The 20,987-nt window shown below is 60.0% G+C and overlaps 1 protein-coding gene across 4 annotated transcripts in view; it reads left to right on the top strand.

The window, feature by feature from the left end:
• SYT7 (synaptotagmin 7) overlaps nt 1–20,987 on the top strand; it is a 63,478-nt gene that overhangs the window by 19,736 nt on the left and 22,755 nt on the right. The window contains exons 2-6 of one of the 4 annotated variants that reach the window (XM_047775567.1): nt 6,422–6,525; nt 10,832–10,911; nt 15,336–15,467; nt 16,388–16,612; nt 20,024–20,392. In XM_047775567.1, coding sequence (XP_047631523.1) covers nt 6,422–6,525; nt 10,832–10,911; nt 15,336–15,467; nt 16,388–16,612; nt 20,024–20,392 — 910 coding nt within the window. The remainder of the gene's footprint in view (nt 1–6,421; nt 6,526–10,831; nt 10,912–15,335; nt 15,468–16,387; nt 16,613–20,023; nt 20,393–20,987) is intronic. The other 3 variants (XM_047775568.1, XM_047775569.1, XM_047775570.1) reach the window with 3 other exon arrangements.

The raw sequence follows: 20,987 nt of genomic DNA on the forward strand, positions 1-20,987 counted from the left end.
GCACAGTGTGGTGGGAGCTCAGAGGCAGGAGAAGATAATTCCCACTGGGGAGATTGTGGAAGGCTTCCTGGAGGAGGTGCTTTTCATCCGAGTCTAGGAGAATCAGGACTTATCAGGCAAAGATGGGCGTGGGGGAAGACTAGATGGGGTTCTGATGTGTGTGTCTTTGTGTGCGTGTAAATGGGAGGCTCTCAAACGCTGTCACTGCAGCCTCTCCCATCTCTTCTCTCTCATCTTGTTTGGGTGACAAGTGAGAAAATACATGCAAGCATTGGGCATCCAACTGATATTTACTGAGCACTTCCTGTGGGTGAGCGTTGTCACAGGGGTTATCAGAATGAACAAAGTGGATGTAGCCCCTGCCGTCATGGTCTGGTACACAGTAGGTGCTTAATAAATGGTAGCCTCTATTAGTATCATTATTGCTCGAGAGTCTGCCTCACGCTTGCGTTCAATAATCATTTCTCTATATGCCCAACTCTGTCCTTGGTGCCCAGCTCTGTCCTTGGTGCTGGGAAGACAGCAGTGAACTTGAGAGTGAGCCTTGCCTGCATGGAGCTGACATTCTACAGGGAAAGACCATTTGGCATCTTGTCCACCTTCAGAAGGGAGCCATCTCCTCGAGCACCCAGGCTTCATTTACCCTGAGAGCTGCTGGTGGGGTGGCATGGTCAGGACCACGGGCTCTGTCCACAGGACTCCACCAGCTCGTCATTCCTCCTGGGATCTAATTAGCTGACACGCCCGCCACAGGCCTGGGCAGAGGGGCAGGGACATGCCTGATTTCCTATCTCATGCCCTGGCCCCCTTGGGATGGGATCCCGGAGGCTCTCCTCACTTCCAGGTCTCCCGATGTCCTGTCTGCCCTTGTCTGTGTTTAACCCTGGGGGCCCAGAGGGCTCCTCTTCCCAAGGGTAAGTCATGGAACTCAGCTCCGTCAAAAGGCTGACTCTGGCTGCAATGTTTTCTCTCTGCAAATGTTAATATGCTGACGCTAAGGGGACTTGAAACCATGTATGTCATTGGAGGAAGGGTTAGAAGGGCTGGGGCGGCTTTGCCTGGAGAAGACTGGAAGGGGACATGAGAGCTGTCGGCAAGGATTTGGAGACCTGTCATGTGGCAGAGGGAGCCGGCTTGTTCCCGACAGCTCCAGGGGGCAAGCTTAGGACCAAGGGGGAAAGTTCTAGGGAGACAGATTCAGCTCAGCTCGAGGGACAGCAGCCCTGGCTATCAATGCCCATTCACGGTGGAGGGGGGTGTGTGTGTCTGCCTCTTACAGAAGCAGCTTCTCATCACTGCCAGGGCTGCCCAGGGGGTGCGTGCAGGGATGGGGCCTGACTCCATGACTTCTGAGGTCCCTTGCAGCCTGGGACACAGTGATTTTCTGCTCTGGGAATGGTTTCATTCCGGCTGGCAGGCATGAACACGCTTGCACCCCTTGATGGCAATATCGCGTGCTGGCTGAGGACATCGTGTCACTTTTGTTCACAGCATCGATGCAATTTGCAATGGCAAGCATTTGTTTCACCCTGGATTCAAGGGCTGTCTAAGGGATGCCGGGGGCGGGGGGCGGGGGAAGGTGGGCAGAGGATCTTGGGGGAGGGATAAGCTGCCTGGAAATGACGGCATCCATTCATGCTGCAGAGGCTCCTATGGTCACGGATCCTGGGGGTTCAGCTTTCCTTAGTAATATATCCCTTTCTTCAAATGGAACTTTCTGCAGGAACCCAAGATGTGAAACAAAGGAACAGAGCTGCTTTGGTTGAACAGGGCTTTGAGGGCACACAGCATCCATCTCTGTGCCCCTGAGAAATTCCTGGGAACTGCAAAGTTTCCAAAATGTTCTTTGGGGATTCCTGCTGTGGCGCAGTAGGTTAAGAATCCACCTACAGGAGTTCCCGTCATGGCTCAGTGGACACCAATCCAACTAGGAAACATGAGGTTGCCAGTTCAATCCCTGGCCTTGCTCAGTGGGTTAAGGATCCGGCGCTGCCGTGAGCTGTGGCATAGATCGCAGATGCAGGTCAGATCTGCGTAGGCTGGCGGCTTCAGCTCTGATTCGACCTCTAGCCTGGGAACCTCCATATGCCGCCGGCTCAGCTCAAAAAAGCAAAAACAAAACAAAACAAAAAGAATCCAACTGCAGTGGCTCAGATTGCTGTGGAGTCACGGGTTGGATCCCAGGCTTGGAGAAGTGGGTTAAGATACACCAGCTGCCGCAGCTGCAAAGAAGCTCACAACTGCGGCTTGGATTCAATCCCTGGCCCAGGAACTCCATATGCCATGGGTCAGCCATTAGAAATAAACCACACACTTTGGAGACCCCTGACCACCCGCCTCTGCAGTGGGTAGTATGTCAAGGGAGAGAGTGTAGACCCTGAGCCAGGCTGCCTGGGTTCGAACCTGGGCTTCAGCACCTCCTAGCTGAATGATCTTGGACAAGGCACTTGACCCCTCTGTGCCTCCGTTTCCCCATCTGTAAGATGGGGTCAGTCTTCTTGCTTGTCTCAGTTGTTGCGAAGACCAAGTCGTTGCTGCTAGAACTCCTGAGCACCTAGCTCATGGCCACACAGCCGGGTAGTGGCCAGAAGAGGGCCTCAGCCTCATTCTCCTAGACTCCAAGGCCACTGCTCAGGCTGCATGCCCACAGAATGCTCACTGCTTAAGATGGGCGTTCCCTGGGTCTCTGAGAACCTCTTAGAGGGACCACTGGCTTCTGGGATTGACAAGCTCTGTCGTTAGGGGTTCTCCCAACCTCCAGCAGAGGTCGAGGAGTTTTTTTTTTTTTTTTTTTTTTGCTTTTTAGGGCCCCACCCCTGGCATATGGAAGTTCACAGCTGCTGGCCACAGCCACAGCCACAGCCACTCAGGATCCGAGCCACATCTGCGACCTACACCACAGCTCACAGCAACGGCAGATCCCTGACCTACTGAGCAAGGCCAGGGATCGAACCTGCATCCTCATGGATACTAGTTGGATTCACTTCCACTGCGCCACAATGGGAACTCCCGAGGAGCAGTTTGTTTGTTTGTTTGTCCTTTTTAGGGCCGCATCCGTGGCATATGGAGATTCCCAGGCCAGGGATCTAATCAGAGCTGTTGTTGCCGGCCTATGCCAGAGCCACAGTAACACCAGATCCGACCTGCGTCTGTGACCTACACCACAGGTCACGGCAACACCAGATCCTTAATCCACTGAGCAAGGCCAGGGATTGAACCCACAACCTCATGGTTCCTAGTCGGATTCATTTCTGTTGTGCCACGACAGGAACTCCCCGAGGGGCAGTTTTTGATAAGGACCTTACTTGGCAAAGAAAGGAGGGAGCTCTAGGGAGGTGAGCCCTTGGAGAATTGCCCCATGGCCAAGAGATACACGGGGGAGGGTTCACGTAGAGAGGGCACCAGGCCAGAGGAATCTGTCCAGAGCAGGACCTCCTACCACAGCTCCGGGTCATGAGTTTGCTGACACCCACTCTGCTCCTGCCCCTCCCCTGCTCAGAAACCTTCCATGGCTCCCATGGCCTACAAACACAGGAAACCCCTCAGCCTGATAGACAGCCCCTCCCCACCCCCGCCTTAAGGCCCTACTCTCACTTCCCTCCCCACAACCTAGACCAGCTGCTCAAACACGCCTGACCCTTCTTCCCCTCTTATGCCTTTGCTCTTGCTCTTCCTTCTGCCGCCACTGTCCTCACCTCACATCCAACGCCCAGACCACATCAGGTGCCACCTCCTCAGGGAAGCCTTCCCAGATAGCTCCCTAGTCCAGCAGTCACTTCTCCACCTGTGCTGCCAGAGCTCTCTGTACCCCCGAGAGAAAACTAACACCAACAACCCTAATAATAATCCATATCTATTGAATACTAACAACAACCCCACGGGAGGCGGGGGCGGTGCTCTAATTATCTTAGTTTATAAGGGAGAAATGGAAACATGGAGTGGTTAAGACACTTGTTCAAGACCGCACCGCTATTAAGAGGCAGAAGCTGTCCTCACACTTGGGTCTTTTCTCGGATGTTTTGGAGCCTCAAGCTTCAGACTGGGTGACGTACCACTCCCTGGTTCTAGGACACCGCAGGCCGTGCTAAGAAATAATTAGCTGAATTCTTGGTTCTTAATAGACAGTGGTTGAAGAAAGATCAGCCCAAGAATGGAATTGACTTTATTTAAAAGTGTGTTCAAGGAGTTCCCTGGTGGCTCAATGAGTTAAGGATCCGGCATTGTCACTACTATGGCGCCGGTTCTATCCCTGGCCTGGGAACCTCCATATGCAGCGGGTGTGGGCCAAAAACACACAAAAAAAATAAAAACAAAAGTGAGCTCAACAAAGGAAAGGCTGTTCTCCAGCCCACATGGCGCCCCACACCCTAGACCTTCCCGTGGGGCAGGGGCTACTCCCATAGAGAGGGCTGGAAAAAGTGCTGGCCCCATTCTTAGAAGGTACATTCAAACATCTCTTTACCACAGGCCTGAGTCTGGGAGCCCCAGTGGTGATCCCTGGGTGGTATTATGCCTCCCCCGCTTCCACAAGGTTAAAGATGGAGGCCTGGAGTTCCCACTGTGGCTCAGCGGAAACAAACTCAACTAGTATCCATGAGGATGCAGGTTTGATCCCTGGCCTCGCTCCGTGGGTCGAGGATCCGACGTTGCCGTAAGCTGTGGTGTAGGTCACAGATGTGGCTTGGATCTGGCGTTGCTGTGGCTATGGTGTAGGCTGGTGCCTATAGCTCTGACTTGACCCCAGGCCTGGGAACCTCCCTATGCTGCAGGTGCAGCCCTTAAAAAAAATAGATAAATAAAAGGCCTTTGATTTGGTCTGTAACATACACGGCTCCTCCAGCCTTGCAGAGCTGTGCTTCTCCACCCGAGTGAGGGAAGGGCAGGACCAGTTCTTTGGCTTCTGCATCTTGTCCAGGTCCAAGCTGCCAGGGGCTATGGGCCCCAAGGCAAACAGTGAACTGGGTACAGTGGCTTCCTGGGGGCCAAGGCTGTGCACTCAGGACAGGAAGAAGCCTTGTTGGCCTGGCAGGTGGATAAGGAGGGACTGGGCGAGGCTGGCCTTTCCTCACAACTTGGAGGCTCAGCAAGTTGGGGAGGGAGAGGCGGGGCCCAAGCAGGATTCTAGGGAGAAGGGGCAGCGGACAAGCTGCCCAGAGCGCTGGAGCAGTGGTGGGAGGGAGCCCGAGGGGCCCTGAGAGCTGGGGTGGACCGCTGGGCCCGGCTCCATGAGGCCCCACAGCGAAGCGAGAGAGCATGGATGCCCAGAAGCTAAAACCGCAGGAACCCGGACCAGACAGATATTGTCAACTCTTAATTACCACCATCACTGAAGCCGAGAAGCCCACGCAGGCTCCTCTGTAAATAAACAGCGTCTCCTTGACTTTGACGCATCCCTGCGCACACATATTTACAGTGCACGTGTGATCTGTGCCGGTCTCTGTCGACTCACTCCCCCACATGATCATTTCTGGTCAAGTTTTGCCTTCCTTACGTTTGGTTTGGACTGGTGTTTACAACCACCTGCCAGGAGGGAGGGAGGAGGCTTAATCCGTGCTTACAGGGCGAGCGAGAAAACGGAGCGGTTAGCTAGCAAGTGGGGGGATTTGCACAGCAACCTGGGGGTTTGCTCCCAGGGCGGGTCCATCAAGGTTCCCACTCCTTGAAGCACAGGACCCCTGAACTCTCAGAAGGGAGGCTGGGGGGCAGCCCCTGGGAGCACATAGGACTCTGCCAGCAACGAAGGTGGGGCTGGAGCTGATGGAGTGGGCGCACCGGAGGTGGGCTCAGGGGGTAGGGCATGGGAGGACGGGGTGTGCAGAGGCCAGCTGAGTGGGCCTCCAGCCCAGGAAAGGCTGAGCTGAAGGGGATGAGGGCTGGTCTGAGGGGTCCAGAGATTGATGACACATGTGGCTCTTGAGTCTCGGGCAACACTTAAAAGGATCTGTTAGTGCCCATGGGACAGATGTGTTCAGAAGGACTGTGGGAATGAATAGTAACCCTTTGGGCTGATTCAGCTGGAGTTGTGGCTCAGAGCGTGTGCGGGGGGCAAGGAAAGGAAGCGTGCCATGCCGAAGCAGTGGCTCTTTTAGAGGCATTTGAAAGCCCGGTGAGGCCTGGCCAGGCCAGGGGCACACGTGGTCTCTCACTTCAAGGGTGTGAAGTTTGGGGGGATGGTGTGGACCCCATGCAGGGCCCCTGCAGTGAGGGACTGGGGCAGACCAGAGACTCCCATTTTACAGATGAGGGAAATGAGCTGCAGAGTGAGGAAGTCGCAAGGTCAGCCAGCCCGGCAGAACCGGGCAGAGAACTTGGGGCTCAGAGGCCCCGGTGTGGCTCGGGTGGTTCTTCTGGGGGTCTCCGGGCTGAGGGAGGGTGGCTGGCCCTGGCCAATGAGGGTCTGACCTCTGCATGTCCTCCCCAGGGGCGCCCACCCGCGATGTCCTGCTGGTCTCTGCCATCATCACCGTCAGCCTTAGCGTCACTGTCGTCCTCTGCAGCCTCTGCCACTGGTGTCAGCGCAAACTGGTGAGGCTCCCAAGGGTCCCGAGGGCGGCGCCTGGCCCTGCACCCCGCCCGCCCCCTCAATTACAGGCTCGTGAGCGCTCCCTAGGGCAGGTGACACCTGCTCACGCAGTCAGACACACCTCCGTAGAAATTCACGCCTCATGCAGGCACGCAGGCACCGCATATGTCTCTGTGTGTACGCAGAGTCACACACCTAGGGACACATTCGTGGACAGAAAGGGGTCTCACAAGCATTCGGACGCTCGTAACGACACGCACACAGGCCCCACCTCCTGCAGAAAGAGCCGCAGGCACACACGCGCAGATTGGGAATAGAGGCCCCCTCCCACCTAGGGCCGCGCGCCCCCTCCCCTCCTCCCGCGCGCCCGCCCCCAACCTCCCGGTCCCCGAGGGCTGGGCGTGGCCGAGCCGGGCCTTCTGTCCAATGGGGAGGTGCCGCCTGCCCCACCCCGCCCCGCCCCGCCCCGCCCCACCCCCAGCGCCCGCATATCCATCCTGGTTCTCCCGGTTTGTACAAGCACAAACGGCTCCTTTTCATTTTTAACGAGGGCTGGGAAATTAACGAGCAGGATTAGGCTATCAATAAGTAACGAGGCCGTCAGGAAGGACATTCATCACCGGAAGGCGCCGGCAGGGGGAGCCGGGCCGAGCCGCCCTTCCTGCCCGCCCGCAGCTAGCTCCTCGAGAGCCCCACTCAACCCCAGTCCTGCCATCCCAGCTTAGAAGTGTGATGGGGAATTTGGGGTCTGTAGGGCCACCTCGAGATAGGTCCAGAGGTGTCTCAGGTGTGGGGCCTTTCCGCGCCATAGGCGAAGGGTCCCTGGCAGGCACTTTCTGGGCCGCACATTGGGAATGGGGGGAGTGGGGGCAGGGTGCCATATCGGGGAGCCCCTTTCTCTCCCTGACCAGCCGCAGAGAGGCCGGAGGGGAGGCGGGGGCTATGGCCATGGGTACTGTGCAGGTGGAGCCTGCATGCTTCAGTCCTTTGGAGGAGAAGGAGCAGATGCCCCTGCGGAGGGCCCAGAGGGCGGGCACCCAAGCAGGCTTCTTCGGGAAAGACAAATGGGAGTGTGATTCTCTGTCCTGGGATGTTCAGCTTCAGGCAGCATCTTTCCCTGGGCAGGAGCCAGGGAGGAGGCCAGCCCTGGCCCACATGTGAATGTGTGCCAGTGTGTGTGTGTGTGTGTGTGTGTGTGTGTGAATGCGTGTGTGACTCAGGCCCATCTCCTTGCGTGCAGGTGCCAGGCTGGCTGCCCTGCATTGTTCCTGAATTTCCTGCCTCTGTGTCTGTCTCAGAATTTCAGGGGAAGTGGAGGAGGGGGCTTGGCCACGTGCCTGTATGTGTCCTCAGAGGCCTGGGGAGTGGCTGAGCCTGCACTGCAGCCCTGTGCATCTCATTCCAGGGCCCCTGGCCCTTTAGGCTGTCTGTCTGTCTGTACTTGAGGACAGAGGGAGGTTGTATGAACAGGTGATGCTGGTGACCTTGAGTGGGGGTCTTTTGTGCTAAGTGTGTTGACTTGGAGGGCATGGGTACAGTGTGTGTGTGTGTGTGTGTGTGTGTGTCTGTGTGTGTGTGTCCGCCCCACGTGGTGGGATATGGATCATCTCATCAGATCCCCATGTGAGCTGACACTTATGTCTGCCCCCACTGCTCCTTCGGTAAGTGCTGCAGCGTGTGTGTGTGTGTGTGTGTGTGTGTGTGTATCTGTGTGTGTGTTTGCTGAGAGCCCCACCCCCACTCACCTGGGGACAGGAGCTCAGAGATGGCAGTTTTTGTAGCAGGTGGGGGACTGTCAGTGCAGGAAGTGCCTTGGGAAGCTGAGAGCTGCAGAACCTTCCCTGGCCCGGCCTCCTCCCGGCCTCCAGCTGGGAACTTCCCCAGAGGGTTCTGCCCCTGAACTGCTGATAGAACGTGACTTGGCCTGGGACCCCCCCCGCCCCAATCCTGCCACCCACTTCCGCCTCCCTCGTCTCAGACTCCAGGGAGCTTTTTGTCCTGGCTGTGTCTGTGTGCTCCAGGGAAGGGGCTTTAAAATCCCCCTGCCACCCCCCCACACCAGTCACCGCACAGTTACTGGGCTCTCCCTGCCCGCTTGTCCCCTCAGCAGCAGTGACGTGATACCTGACAGCCCAGATCCCATTTCCAAACATTAATAACTTCCTTAATCTTCATCTGGATTTTTCCGGATCAGCCCGGCCAACCTCCTCCCTGGTAAGCAGTCTGGGGGTACTGGGCTCCTTTGGAGCCACCTCATGTCTCCTAGACCCCACCTGGGGTGCCTGTCATTGCCCCATTAGCTTCCCCGAGACCCCCAAAGTAAATCCTGCCCCGGTTCCTGCCCCCCCAATGCCCCAGCTCCTTGGCTCCTCGTTGCAGCTGGAGGGGACGCTGCTCTGAGATGCGGAAGGAAGAAGGGCAGGAAGAATGCCCTGGATGGACCAGGTGCTGGCCCTGGGGGAGGAGCAGATGACCAGCCTGAATATTAGAAAGAAAGAGAAGAGGGGATGGGGGCCCTCCCTGGGGGCGCTCCCTTCCCTGAGCTGCCTGAAACGCTGGAAATGGTGGGGGGCAGAGCTTCTGCCCAAGAAGGGACCTTGGCCACCGTGGAAGAGCCCCAGGCCCCTGATCTTCCCAGTCGGAACTAGGAATTTGAACTTGTGGGTAATGATGGGAGGGACCAGGGCTGAACGGAGAGAGGGCAGCTTTTTGCAGACCCAGGGGCTCCAGCAGCTCTGTTGTTTAAAGTTCTAGCTCAGAGGCATCGGCCTGAGGCTCGGACCCCAGGCTGGGGGTGATTGATGGGTTTGGGGAACTGCTGGGTATCAAATTCCACACCAAGTACTAGAGCCCACACAGTCCCTGCCACTGGGGGCTACGTTCCCAGGAGTGGGAGCCGAAGTGAGGAGAGAAATGATACCTGGGGTGAGAATGGGAGGGTGAGAGGCCCGGGGCTGGTGAGGGATGCCACACACACTCAGAAAGGAGGAAGGGGAGGCCGGAGAGGGCCAGGGACTTGAGAAGGGTGACACGGAGAATGCGGGCCAGTGCTGGGACAGGACCCTGGCACCCCTGAGACTGAGGGGTCCTGGAGGTGGCCTGAGGGCCCTCCCCCCAACTCCTTCCTGGGAGCTCCACTGTTCTCCCTGAAGAGGTGGCTCTCGTGCCCGGGCAGGGGCTGCAGCTGGCAGGCGCGTCGGGGAACGCGGCTGTGCAGCTTTTATTTTGCTTTGGGGAGGATGGAATAATTGACTGTTGTGGCTGTGGATTTGGCGCACATGACGGGGTGTCGGGGAATGTGTGCCCGAGAGGGCGTGCGCGTGCATGTGTGCATGTGTCCCTGTCCTTCCCGAGCTGGACAGGGCGGACCAGTGCCCAGTGGGGGGGCAGCCCCCAGCCGCCCACCACCTGCATCAGCCCTGGGCCTGGCCCAGGCCTGTGGCCCCTGGGTGCGCGTGAGGACGCTTGGTGGCAGCCAGGAATGTTAATGGTGCCTGGCTCTGCATGAGCTAAATTTAGAAACCCAAACCGAGAAGGTGAATGGTGCTCACCTTCCCGGCAGCCGGCCCAGTCACCGCGGCAGCCGTGGCCCTTCCTCCAGCCAGGGGACCCGGTGTGCCCACCCCACTGACCTGCCCTGCCCTGCCCCTGCCTCCACTTGCGCGGGTGTGAGGAACTCTCGAGGGGGCTGGCCCGCCTGCCCTCCTGCCCAGCCCAGAGTCAGTGGGCAGCCTCGCTTCCCAAGGCCGCCTTCCTACAAAGGAGAGTGCTCAGGCCTGGGTCTCGTGGGCCCAGGGCAGGAGGACCCCAGGGACTCCCGCCTCCAGCCTGCGTCCCCAGATAGTGAAGGACACAGCCTGGCAGGACTGGGCACAAACCCTCTCCCCGCCCCCGCCACTCTCATCACTGGCCACTGCCAACCTTGCCTTGCAGGAGGCCACCCCCACCATCTGGGGGCAGTGACGTGGCCAGTGTGACGTGGCCAGGCACCTGAGAGCCGTCTGTCCATGGCAGAGGGAGATAGGTTTCTGGGAGCCGAGCCAGAGCCCCGGGAGACAGGTGGACCAGAGGGGCCTCCTCCCTGAGGGTCAGGGATGGGGTGCAGGTCAGGGGGGCAGGGCAGGTCCCAGAGCCCAGTGGGGCCCAGGAGCTGCCCCCCGGGGAGCAAGGGTCAGTGGGGCTGGTACCCCAAGGTGGTGACACCCTCCCACGTTGGCCCCAGACCTTGATGCTGAGGCTGGGCTGCAGTCCACTCGCCTTCCCCGGGGGCCCTGTTCTCCAGGAGTGACCCTGGTGCTATCTCCACAGGGCAAACGCTACAAGAACTCCCTGGAGACGGTGGGCACGCCAGACTCAGGGCGTGGGCGCAGTGAGAAGAAGGCCATCAAGTAGGTGCCCGGCTCTGAGTTCGGGGTGGGACACGCAGATCACCCAAGTGGGAGGAGCCCCTTCCCCCCTCCCCAGATCTGGCCACACACACTCTCAGTTTCCCCCTCACGCCCTGGTACCGTGCTCTCCACCCCAGCTCCTTACACGCGCTCCCAGCACCTCAGGGTGGCCCCAGGGCTCTGCCTTTTCTGCCCGTGCCTCCCTGGTGCTCAGGGTGTCCCAGGGCCCCCAGCCCCACTTTCTGGCTGTTCTCACTGTCTGCCTCCTCCCTCAACCCCGGCTGCTGATTCCTCCATCCGACCCTCATATCACATACTCTATCCCCAACCCTGTCTAACTCCCCTGCACCCCCCAAGCTCCTCCCCGATCCCCAGGGCCAGGGAGCCCTCCTCTGGGTGGGGCGGGGTCCGGGGGGCTCAGATTCTCTTCTCAGACCTCACCCGTGTTCTGAGAGTAAGCTGGAAGGGGCACAGACCAAACCCATGTGGACCCCAGCAGAACCCCATGCTCAGCTACTTAGGGGAGCAGGGTGGGGTGGGGGGGCAGGGGGGTGCTCCAGTCCCCACTGCCTGTCTTGCTGCCTCTGACTCACCCCACTTTCTCCATTTTGCGCTCTGAGGACCCGCTTCAAGTAGCCAGGTCTGGCTTGCCCTGTAGACCACCACTGAGGGTCACTGGGAGACTGGGAGACGCTGGGAGAAGTTCCCCTGCCCCACATGGTGGATGGGGGTGTGGATGGGGGGAACCGTTCTCTAGAAGGCTCTGTGCCCTCCAGCCAATGGCCCAGGCCCTTCCTCTGCCCAACCCAGGCCTTCACTGGGCAGCCACCGGGCCCCCCTCCATCCTAGGTTGCCAGCCAAGGGCTCTTCGGGGAAGTGGGGGCTCCCCTACCCGCCCTGCCCCACTGCTGCCTTCAACTCAAGGCCCCCACTGCGCCTGCCCACACCCTCTGTTGTCTGCCTCTCCCCCTCTCTCTGTCTCCACGCCCCTCCTTCCTCTCTCCTGCTCCTGAGTGCTCCTTCCTCGGACCTCCGCCTCTTTTTCCATCTCTTGTTCTGACCCTGTTTAGGGCCCTCGCACACGCTGCGGGCGTGTGTCTGTCTGCGGGGGGCGGGGGGGGGGTAAGTGGAGGGGTGGGCCGGGCTGAGGTGGGAGGCGGGAGGAGGCTGGGAGGAGGCTGCGGGGAGCCTTTGAAGCTGGGCTTGGTTGCACACTCTCCAGTCTTCAAAGCCGAGGGCTGGCAGGTCTCAGGGGCTGTTGCAGAAACCAGGCCCCAGGCTTTCTGAGGAGGAGGGACCACATGGGGGGAGCACAGGGCGGGGGGGGTACAGCTCAGCATCTGTGCTGCCTCCAGGCCAGGACTCTAACCAAGTCTGCAGCCCCAGTCTGGGCCAGGAGGCCGGTCACTGCCAGGTGACCGTAACCTCCCCGGATGAGGAGGTGCGTGTCCTAGGTGGGCCTAGAGAGGAGAAGGGATTCCCGCAAAGGGGAGGCTGGGCGGCGGGGCAGGCAGTGGGCTCGCCAGGAAGGGTTCTTGAGGGTTCGCTAAGACAAAGTGAGGGCAACCGTGGGTGGTCCCTCGCTCTCCGTGGCCTGCAAGTCCCCGCCCCCTCCCACCCTGCTGAACTCTCAGACCCTCTGCCCCAGGGGACAAAAGCCACCTTTCCTGTCTGCATGCCCCCAGTTCCTGGGCCTTGGCCTGTTGCCAGGGCCCAAAGCCAGGCGAGTGCTGGGAAGCAAGGTTTATCAGCTGCACCGTCTCCCCAGGGTTCAGGACCCCCTCCAAAAGGATCCTGTTATCGAGGATTCTGGGAAACAGTGTTTCCCAAACTGGGTTCCTCAGCGCACTCGTGCCCCATCAGTGGTGACTAGTCATCCCAGGAATCAAGGGTTCTCAGACCAGCTAAGTTTGGGTAACACGGCACACCCCCTCCCTCTCTCGACGATACTGATATTCATTGGCCCATTGAAGGCTCTGAGAAGTCTTGCAGTAGAGGGATCGGTGTTTCACAAACTTCTTTAATTAAAGATCCTCTTTTCGGGGGAGTTCCCCTTCGTGGTGCAGTGGTTAACAATCCGACTAGGAACCATGAGGTTGTGGGTTCGATCCCTGGCCTTGCTCAATGGGTTAAGGATCCGGCGTTGCCGTGAGCTGTGGCGTAGGTCGCAGACGCGGTTCGGATCCCACTTTGCTGTGGTTCTGGCGTAGGCCGGCGGCTACAGCTCTGATTCGACCCTAGCCTGGGAACCTCCATATGCCGCAGGAGCGGCCCTAGAAAAGGCAAAAAAAGACACACACACAAAAAAAATTAAATTAAATTAAAAAAAAAAAAAAAAAAGATCCTCTTTTCAGAGTTCCCTGGTGGTGCAACAGGGTAAGGATCTGTCATGGTCACTGCAGCGGCCTGGGTCGTTGCGGTGGCATGGGTTCGATCCCTGGCCCCCGGGAACTCCCATATGCTGCAGGCATGGCCAAAAAAAGAAAAAAAGAAAAAAGATGCTCCTTTCTGGTACTTACTGCCGCGCACAGCCTGAGGGCCCCTGGACCTCCTTGCAACACAGGGTGGGAGACCAGCCTGGCGGGGATGACCCTGGGCGGCTCTTTCTCTCTAGGACCTAGGGTCAGAGGGCCCTCGATTTGGAGATCTGGAGGGGCAGAGGGGGGAGGCCTCCCAAGTGCTTCATCTCTCTGTTACACTGGGAGGGGGGAACCAAAGGGGGTGTCTGCTGAGAATAGAATCTCCTGTGGAGGGAGGCTCCCAGGGAGCACCCTTCCCCCCTCCAGGGGTCTGTTCCTGCGGCCCATCCTACCTCTCCCACCCGGGCCCTCACTGCCCTTGTGAGCTGGCTCAGGGCTTTGGCCTTGGATCCTGTGCACGGAGACAGCTCTAAGACATCCCCAAGGTGCTCTCTGGATTAGCCAAGACTGTCCACACCAGGGAGGCCCGAGGCAGCCCGTGTCCACCCTCAGGCCAGAGCCGCTGTCTCCTCCTGGCCTGTAGGTGCAGCTTAGCTTCTCTCCCTGGTTCTCTCCTTTGTTCCTGAGTCTGGGGCTGAAAACCAGGGTCCAGGTCAAACGCTGGGGGTGGTGCGGGGAGAAGCAGGTCAGCCAAGGACATGTTTGCTCCAGGCTCAGGGGCTGTGCCTCCCGACAGCACCCTCCTTCCTCGCCCTCACCTTGGCCTTGAGCAGCGGCACGGTCTCAGCACATGCCAGGCCCACCCTTGACACGTCTCTCTGAGCCCCTTTCTGTAGCCACGTTCCTGAGGGCTCGGGTCTGGCTCCTTTCTGGAATGTTCCTTGGGCCTAGGAGTTGCACGCCTCTCCCTGTGTGCCCGAGTTCTGCTCCTTGGGGTCCCAGGAGCCTGATGAGCTGTTGGAGTCCCTTGCCCTTGGCTCCCGGGATTTCTAGGCCATGTCTTCTGCCAGCCAAGGCTTCTGCCAACTACCCCAGCGAAGGTGGCCACATTCTCTGTGCTTCTAGCATATCTACTTCTTGGGTAGGACATGTCGCAGGAGGAGCAGGGTGGGGTGGGAAGACTGGGACACACGGTCCCTTACCAGTCCCAGCAGCTCCTCTTTGGAAAGGAACAGGGCAGGCCAGGTACATGCCACGGGCTTGAGGCTGAGCCTTGCCCTTCGTCCGCCCAGAGAAGGGCAGGCTCCCTCCACACCTGCCCCAGGCCTCCTCCACCCGAAGGGCTCCTGGTGACACTGCTCATGCCCGCCCTCAGCCAGGTCAGAGGCCTGGAGACACTTCCCTTTCCCGGGGGTGACCCAGCCACCACTTTTGGCCACCAGCAGAGAGTGTCTTCAGTTCAGCTGAGATCCAGCCAATCTCACACGAAGGCGGCACCCCAGCCTCTCCCAAGGCGGGGAGAGAGCAGAGGAGGCTGGGAGGACCTCAGACTGGTGAGAGGAGGAGAAGGACAGGCGGGGAGTTGAGCCTGTCCCCAGAGCAGCCCTGTGAGGTAGCTGGAGGAGGGGAGAACCTCAGGTCTTCCAGAATGGGGGGGTCTGATCGACCTTTCAGCAATTTCCAGCCAGAAACCAGCACCCTGTCCTCCTCCGCCCCCCCCCCCCCCCCCCCCCGTCATCACCATCACACCCCCGGCGGTGACCCCGACCCCCTCTCCTTCTCCCTTCCTCTCTCACCATCTTTCTCTCTCCCACCAGCTTTCCGGGTGCGAGGCTCCAGTCTGCCCGCCTGCAGCGTGCCTCCCTTCGCGTGCCTTCTCCCGCCCTCGAGTGTGTGCGGGCGTGTGTGTGAGTGTGCGTGTGCCGCCCGCCTCTCTTCCTCCCGCAGGAGCCGACCGGCCCGCCCCTCCCGCCGCGCCCCGGGCCCCTCTGCCTGCCCAGGACTTGTGGTTCTTGTTTCTTCTTGCATCTCCCTGTTTTCTCCCCTCTCTCTCTGCCCCTCCAGCGATCTAGACAGAGACTTTTGGAATAACAATGAGAGCACAGTGCAGCAGAAATGGAGCTCCTACCCTCCCAAGGAGTTTATTCTAAACATTTCACCCTACGCCCCTTATGGCGACCCACGACTGTCCCTCAAGTGAGTGACTTTACCTGGTTTGATCATACGTACGAGTATCCGCGCACACCCTCCCCCCCACCCGCCCGGCCCCTCATTTCTCCTGCCCCCCCTCCCCCCCCTCCCCGCGCACCCCATGGGCAGGCTGACCATGGAGACGAGCAACCCCTCCTGCCCCCCTCTCGCCTGCCTGCCCCTCTCCTGTCCCCTCCCCCAGGGCCAGCCACCAGGAGCGCCCCTCCCCCTCCTCAGCCGCACCCGGCCCCCCCAGCTGGTCCCCGTGGCCCCCCCACCCCCTCTGTGCAGTCAGGATGGGGTTGCCCGTTTTGGTTTTTTTTGGTTTTTCTTTGGTCCCCTCCTCTCGGTGTGGCTCGCTTCTTCCTCCCTGCTGTGTGCTGCTGCCCTGGCTGCTCTGGTGGTGGTCGGTGGTCCTGGCGGTGGTGGCGGTGATTGGTGGTGGTGGTGATGAACTCTGACTAACACGGCTTTCTCTCTCTCCCTGCCTTGGGGGCCTCCTGGCCTGGACAGCCCGCTCTTCCTCCGTCGTTAACCCTTCGTTGTCCTGTGGGATAGAGTTGGAGGTGGCTGCCCTCCCCCCACCCCCCGCCGCCCCTGCCCCAGGCGGTGGGGAGGGGGGTCCCCCTCCGTTGTCGTGGTGCGTTGTTCTCCGACCCTCCCCCCGGCCCACCCAGTCCCCTCTCTCCTCTCTGCAGGCTCTGCTGGTGACCCATTTGCAGTGCTCATGTCTCTCTCTCTCTCTCTGTCTGTCTCTTGTCCGTCTGTCTCTCTCCTCCTCCTCTCTCTGTCTCTTTCTTCCTTTTATCTGTCATTGTTTTTCCTCCTCTTACCCCTCCACCCCCACCCCCACGTGTGGCCTGCCCTCTCTCCCCCACCGCCACCCCCGGTGCCCCTCTGGCCCGGCTGCCTCGTGGTGCCTCCAGTGGCACCCTCCTGGCGAGCGCCAAAGTGGCCGCTGCAGCGGGGCTGGCGGTGGAGCGGGAAGGCCGGCTGGGGGAGAAGCCGGCGTCGGTGCCGCCACCCGGAGAGGACGCCTTGAGAAGCGGCGGGGCTGCCCCCAGCGAGCCGGGCAGCGGTGGCAAGGCGGGGAGAGGCCGCTGGCGGACGGTGCAGAGCCACCTGGCCGCCGGGAAGCTCAACTTGTCCAAGTGAGTGATGGCCCCACGGCCGCCGGAGCCGTGAGCTCGGGCCTGCCCCCGCCAGTGTGGACAGAGGGACCCCTGGCATGCCCACTGCTGCCCCCAGAGGTGCCGTCCTCGGCCCCTGGCTCATCCCATCCCTTCATGAGACTCCCATCGTCCTTGCCAGCCGCACACTGTGCATCTCCGCCTCCGGCCGCTGCCCCATCACTTTCTTTCTTTGCCAGTGACCAGATCATTCCATTTTCTGCCCCCAGGGCAGCTTCATTTCAGTCCTTGGGTCATCCCATCCTCTTTGATTGGCCGCCCCATCTCAGCCTCCAAGGGCAGCAGGCTGTGGTTATTAGCCATCGGACCATCCATCCCTGGGGAGCCGACCCACTCTCAGCCTGTTCCCTCTTACAGCCAGCAGAGGGCTCTAGACCCAGACGTTGAGCCATTTCATTTCGACCATCAGGTGACTCCATTGGCTTGTCCCAGTCTTGCTTGCACCATGACACCATCTGTTCCACAAGCCCACCATGAGCAGCCAGGAAGCCCCCATTGGCTCATCCTCATCTCAGCCATCCCCATGGGCTGTCCCCGTCTTGGTCAATGAGCTGTCCCACCATCACCTGTTGGGATTGTGTGTTCTTGGAGGTTGGGTTGCTGAGCCTCCGCTAACTTCTCTTTTCTAATGAGGGTGGTCTGGACATCAGCCAGAAGAGCCGTTTCCTTTGTAATAGCTGTCTGAGCTGGCCAAACAGTCAGTCCCTTCCCCAGAGCAACAGACATAGGGTCCGCCCCTTTTCTTAACAGCATGTTCCTTATCCCCGATGAGGCAGCCTGATTCTCATCTTGGCTCTTAGAACCTTCCATTTCTGTACAGCGGAGGCTTCCAGGCTCTAAATCCTTTGAACTATGACCGTTCTCACCCACTGGGACGTAGGTTCCATTTTCAGCCTTTAGAACTGCCTCGTTCCTGGCTAATGGAGCAGCCTCTCACTCAGAAGGCCAGCATCCCTGACCCCTTCTTCGCGGTTGGGCTGGTTCTCTTCGGAAAGCCTGTGGTTCCCGCCATCGGGACCAGCATGGGCCACCTTGCTGAGACCCCATCTGCTTGGTGGCCCGAGGGAGCACCAGCCGATTTCTCCGCTGACCTTGAGCCTCAGGAGGGCCCCCGAGGGAAGTGCCACACCCCTTCAGAGAGCCAGGCCCAGGGCCCCGCCCTTGCCAGGTTGCCCCAGCCACAGACTCCAGGCTGGCTCAGGCCTCCATGCCATCAGCTGGCTCCAGGCCTGGAGGAACCAATTTTAGTTTCCTGTGACTGAGAGGTTGTAAACTGGACTAATTTGGGATGTGATAGAAAACCAAAATGAGGTCAGCAAGGAGAAGGAGGAGGCTGCCACCCAAGGGCCGTCCTCCGCCTTCCGTGGCTGGCCCCCACGGGAGCTGTGGGCCTACCTGGCCAGCCAGGCCTGGGCCTGCCCCTGATGGTCACCCCGATTCCAGGCCTGAGCCAGGCAAGGCCGCTGCCTGTCCCAAGACCCCAGCTAAAGCCATGTTTTGCTTCTCTTTCTTTCTTTCTTTCTTTCTTTCTTTCTTTCTTTCTTTCTCTTTCTTTCTTTCTTCCTTCCTTCCTTCCTTCCTTCCTTCCTTCCTTCCTTCCTTCCTTCCTTCCTTCCTTTCTTTTTCTTCCTTTCTTTCTTCCTCCCCCCTTCCTTCCTCTTCTTTCTTCACTTGCTTTCTTTCCTCTTTCCTATCCTCTGTCTCTCCCTCTTTTGCTCCCATTCTTCTCTCTTTCTCTCTCTCAGCCCACAGGGGCAGCCTAACTGTTGTCCTTTTGGTTCCCAGGGTAGGCTCAGGGGGTGAGTCGGGCTGAGGTCTGGTTGCAGTGGTGAAAGTGGCTCCAAGGGTCCTGGGGGCCCCCTCAAGCAGCTCAGGGGTACTGGCTGCCCTGTGGCCCTAGACCAGGAGGTGGTCTGCCATCTCCATAAAAGGCCGGACAGGAAATACAAGTCACATTGTCTCTTTTTATCATGACTCAACCTGGCCCCTGGAGCCCCATAGCAGCCGCAGACAAGATGCAAATTAGTGACAATGGCCGTGTTCCAGTGAATTTTTATTTACAAAAGCAGGTGGCAGGCCATATTTGACCCACAGGCCACAGTTTGCCGACTCCTGCCCTCGACCCCTGGAATGGGAGATGGAGGGAAGGAACCGAAAAAGAGGAGATTGGGGACCTCTGAGTCCCTGGCCCTGCCTGCAGCTGAAGTCTGGGGGGAGACAAAGCAGGCAGATTGCCCCCGGGAAGGCCAGGGGTCTCTGCCTCCTTCTGCCTCCACCTCCTGAGACCCTGGCAGCATCCACAAGGGAGAATTGACCAATAGCACACTTCCCTGGGCCTGACCTCATTAGGTCCCCATGGCAACCCTGTGATGGAGGCAGCTCAGGAATTTTTTATCCCACTTTACAGATTCGACTCCCTTTTCCAAAGTCCCACAATTAGGAAGCTGCAGAGGTGGGGCTGGAACTGGGTCTCTCTGACTCCATACGGCCTCCTGTCTGTCCTTGCCCTGCTCCCAGCATGGTTCAAAGATGCTGGTGGCCCACGAGGCAGGAAAATGCCTAGAGGACAGGATAATGACCCCGTTCTTCATCAGAACCGTGGCAAGGTGGCCCAGTGGTTGCCGGGTCCCCTCCTCTGACCGGGAGTCCGTCCTTCCCCAGATACCAGGAGAGGTCATTAAGGCTCAGAAACAAGGAACCCCAGAGGGAGGGCAAAGATCGTGCCACAGCCCGAACCCCGCGAGGCAGCATCAGCCACAGGGCGGAGGTCAGGGGGCCTGAGGACATGCCCCAGCCTCTGAGGACAAAGCCTCACAATTGCCATCCCCGGACTCACGGCGCGTTACTAGGCCAGCTCTGCGCTGGCCTGGATTTCCTCGCGTCTCCAAAGGCCAGTAGGACTGAGAACACAGAGGCAGACTTTCCTGGGGTCCCCCAGTGAGACGGCGGGAGGGGGTGGCCCAGCTCCCTCCACCCCCTCCCACTCCAGCATGACAGGCAGCCGCAGGGCCCCGGGACCCGCCTTCACCACGCAGCCTTGGCAGCTCCCACCACCCACTCAGACCAGCAGAGAGGTCGGCTCAGATCAGACAGGAGGTACCTGGGCTCTAGCTGAGCGAGGGCCGGGGTGGGGGGCCAGGCGGGGCCGACCTGGGGCCTCAGGGTGGGCGCAGGGCTCTGTGGCCTCCTGGGTGTGGTGGTGGTGGCGGCGGCGGCGGTGGCAGCGGCGACAATTGCGATGGAGGTCCGGCGAGGTCCGGCAGAGCGCGCCCTGCACTGGGGCCTCCTGGTCCTGGCCCTAGGCTTCTTGCTCCTCCACTGTGATCCCTTCACCTGCTTCTCCTTTCTCTCCTCTCCTCCACCCGCCCCAAGTTTCGAGGACTCCACCCTGTCCACGGCCACTACCCTTGAGTCTATCCCCAGCTCCACGGGAGAGCCGAAATGCCAGCGACCCCGCACCCTGATGCGGCAGCAGAGCCTGCAGCAGCCGCTGAGCCAGCACCAGCGGGGCCGGCAGCCCAGCCAGCCCACCACCAGCCAGAGCCTGGGCCAGCTGCAGGCCCACGCGGCCTCGGGGCCAGGCCCCAACCCCCGGGCCTATGGCCGGGGCCAGGCTCGGCAGGGCTCCTCGGCCGGCTCCAAGTACCGGCCGGCCGGCGGCCGCAGCCGCTCCAACCCGGGCAGCTGGGACCACGTGGTGGGGCAGATTCGAAACCGAGGCTTGGACATGAAATCCTTCCTGTAAGTCCCCCCCTTGAGCGGCCCGGCCCCCACCTCCCCGACCCAGCCTCTTTCCTCCCCGTCTCCTTGGGAGCGGCTGGCCCTGATCGACTCCGAACCTTCCGTCTTCCGAGGCAGGGTGCCCAGCAGACTCGGCCGCCCCTTCCCCCGTCTCTCGTGGCTCGTGCCTGAAGTAGCGCCCCCACCCCGCCCCCCCATGAAGGACTTGTACCTGAGCCACCCTTCTGAGGACCCCAGTCCCCTCACTCCCCCTAAAAGTCAGTGGAGACAGTAGAGGATGTTACTGAGGTCCTCGGGTCTGTCTCGGCTTCGCGGCCAGTCCCAGGCTGCTCCTGGCCTCCCTGAGCTCCCGTGACCTCTCTCCTCTCCTCCCTCACCTGGCCTCCTTCACCCCATCGCCCAGGCTTTGCCTCCTCCCCTCCAGTTTAAAATCTTCCCTGTAACCGGACTCTGCTCATCGCCCTGCCCCGCACTTCCTCCCTCCCCCCCCCACTTCCCCTGTCCCTTCCTCGGGGCCCTGTCCTCCACGCTGCTCCGACCTTCTAAAGCCACCTGCCCTCCAGCGCCTGCCAGGCTCTAGCCGTGACCCATTCCC

The sequence above is a fragment of the Phacochoerus africanus genome, chromosome 4, assembly GCF_016906955.1.
Source record: "Phacochoerus africanus isolate WHEZ1 chromosome 4, ROS_Pafr_v1, whole genome shotgun sequence".
NCBI classification, from domain to species: Eukaryota; Metazoa; Chordata; class Mammalia; order Artiodactyla; family Suidae; genus Phacochoerus; species Phacochoerus africanus.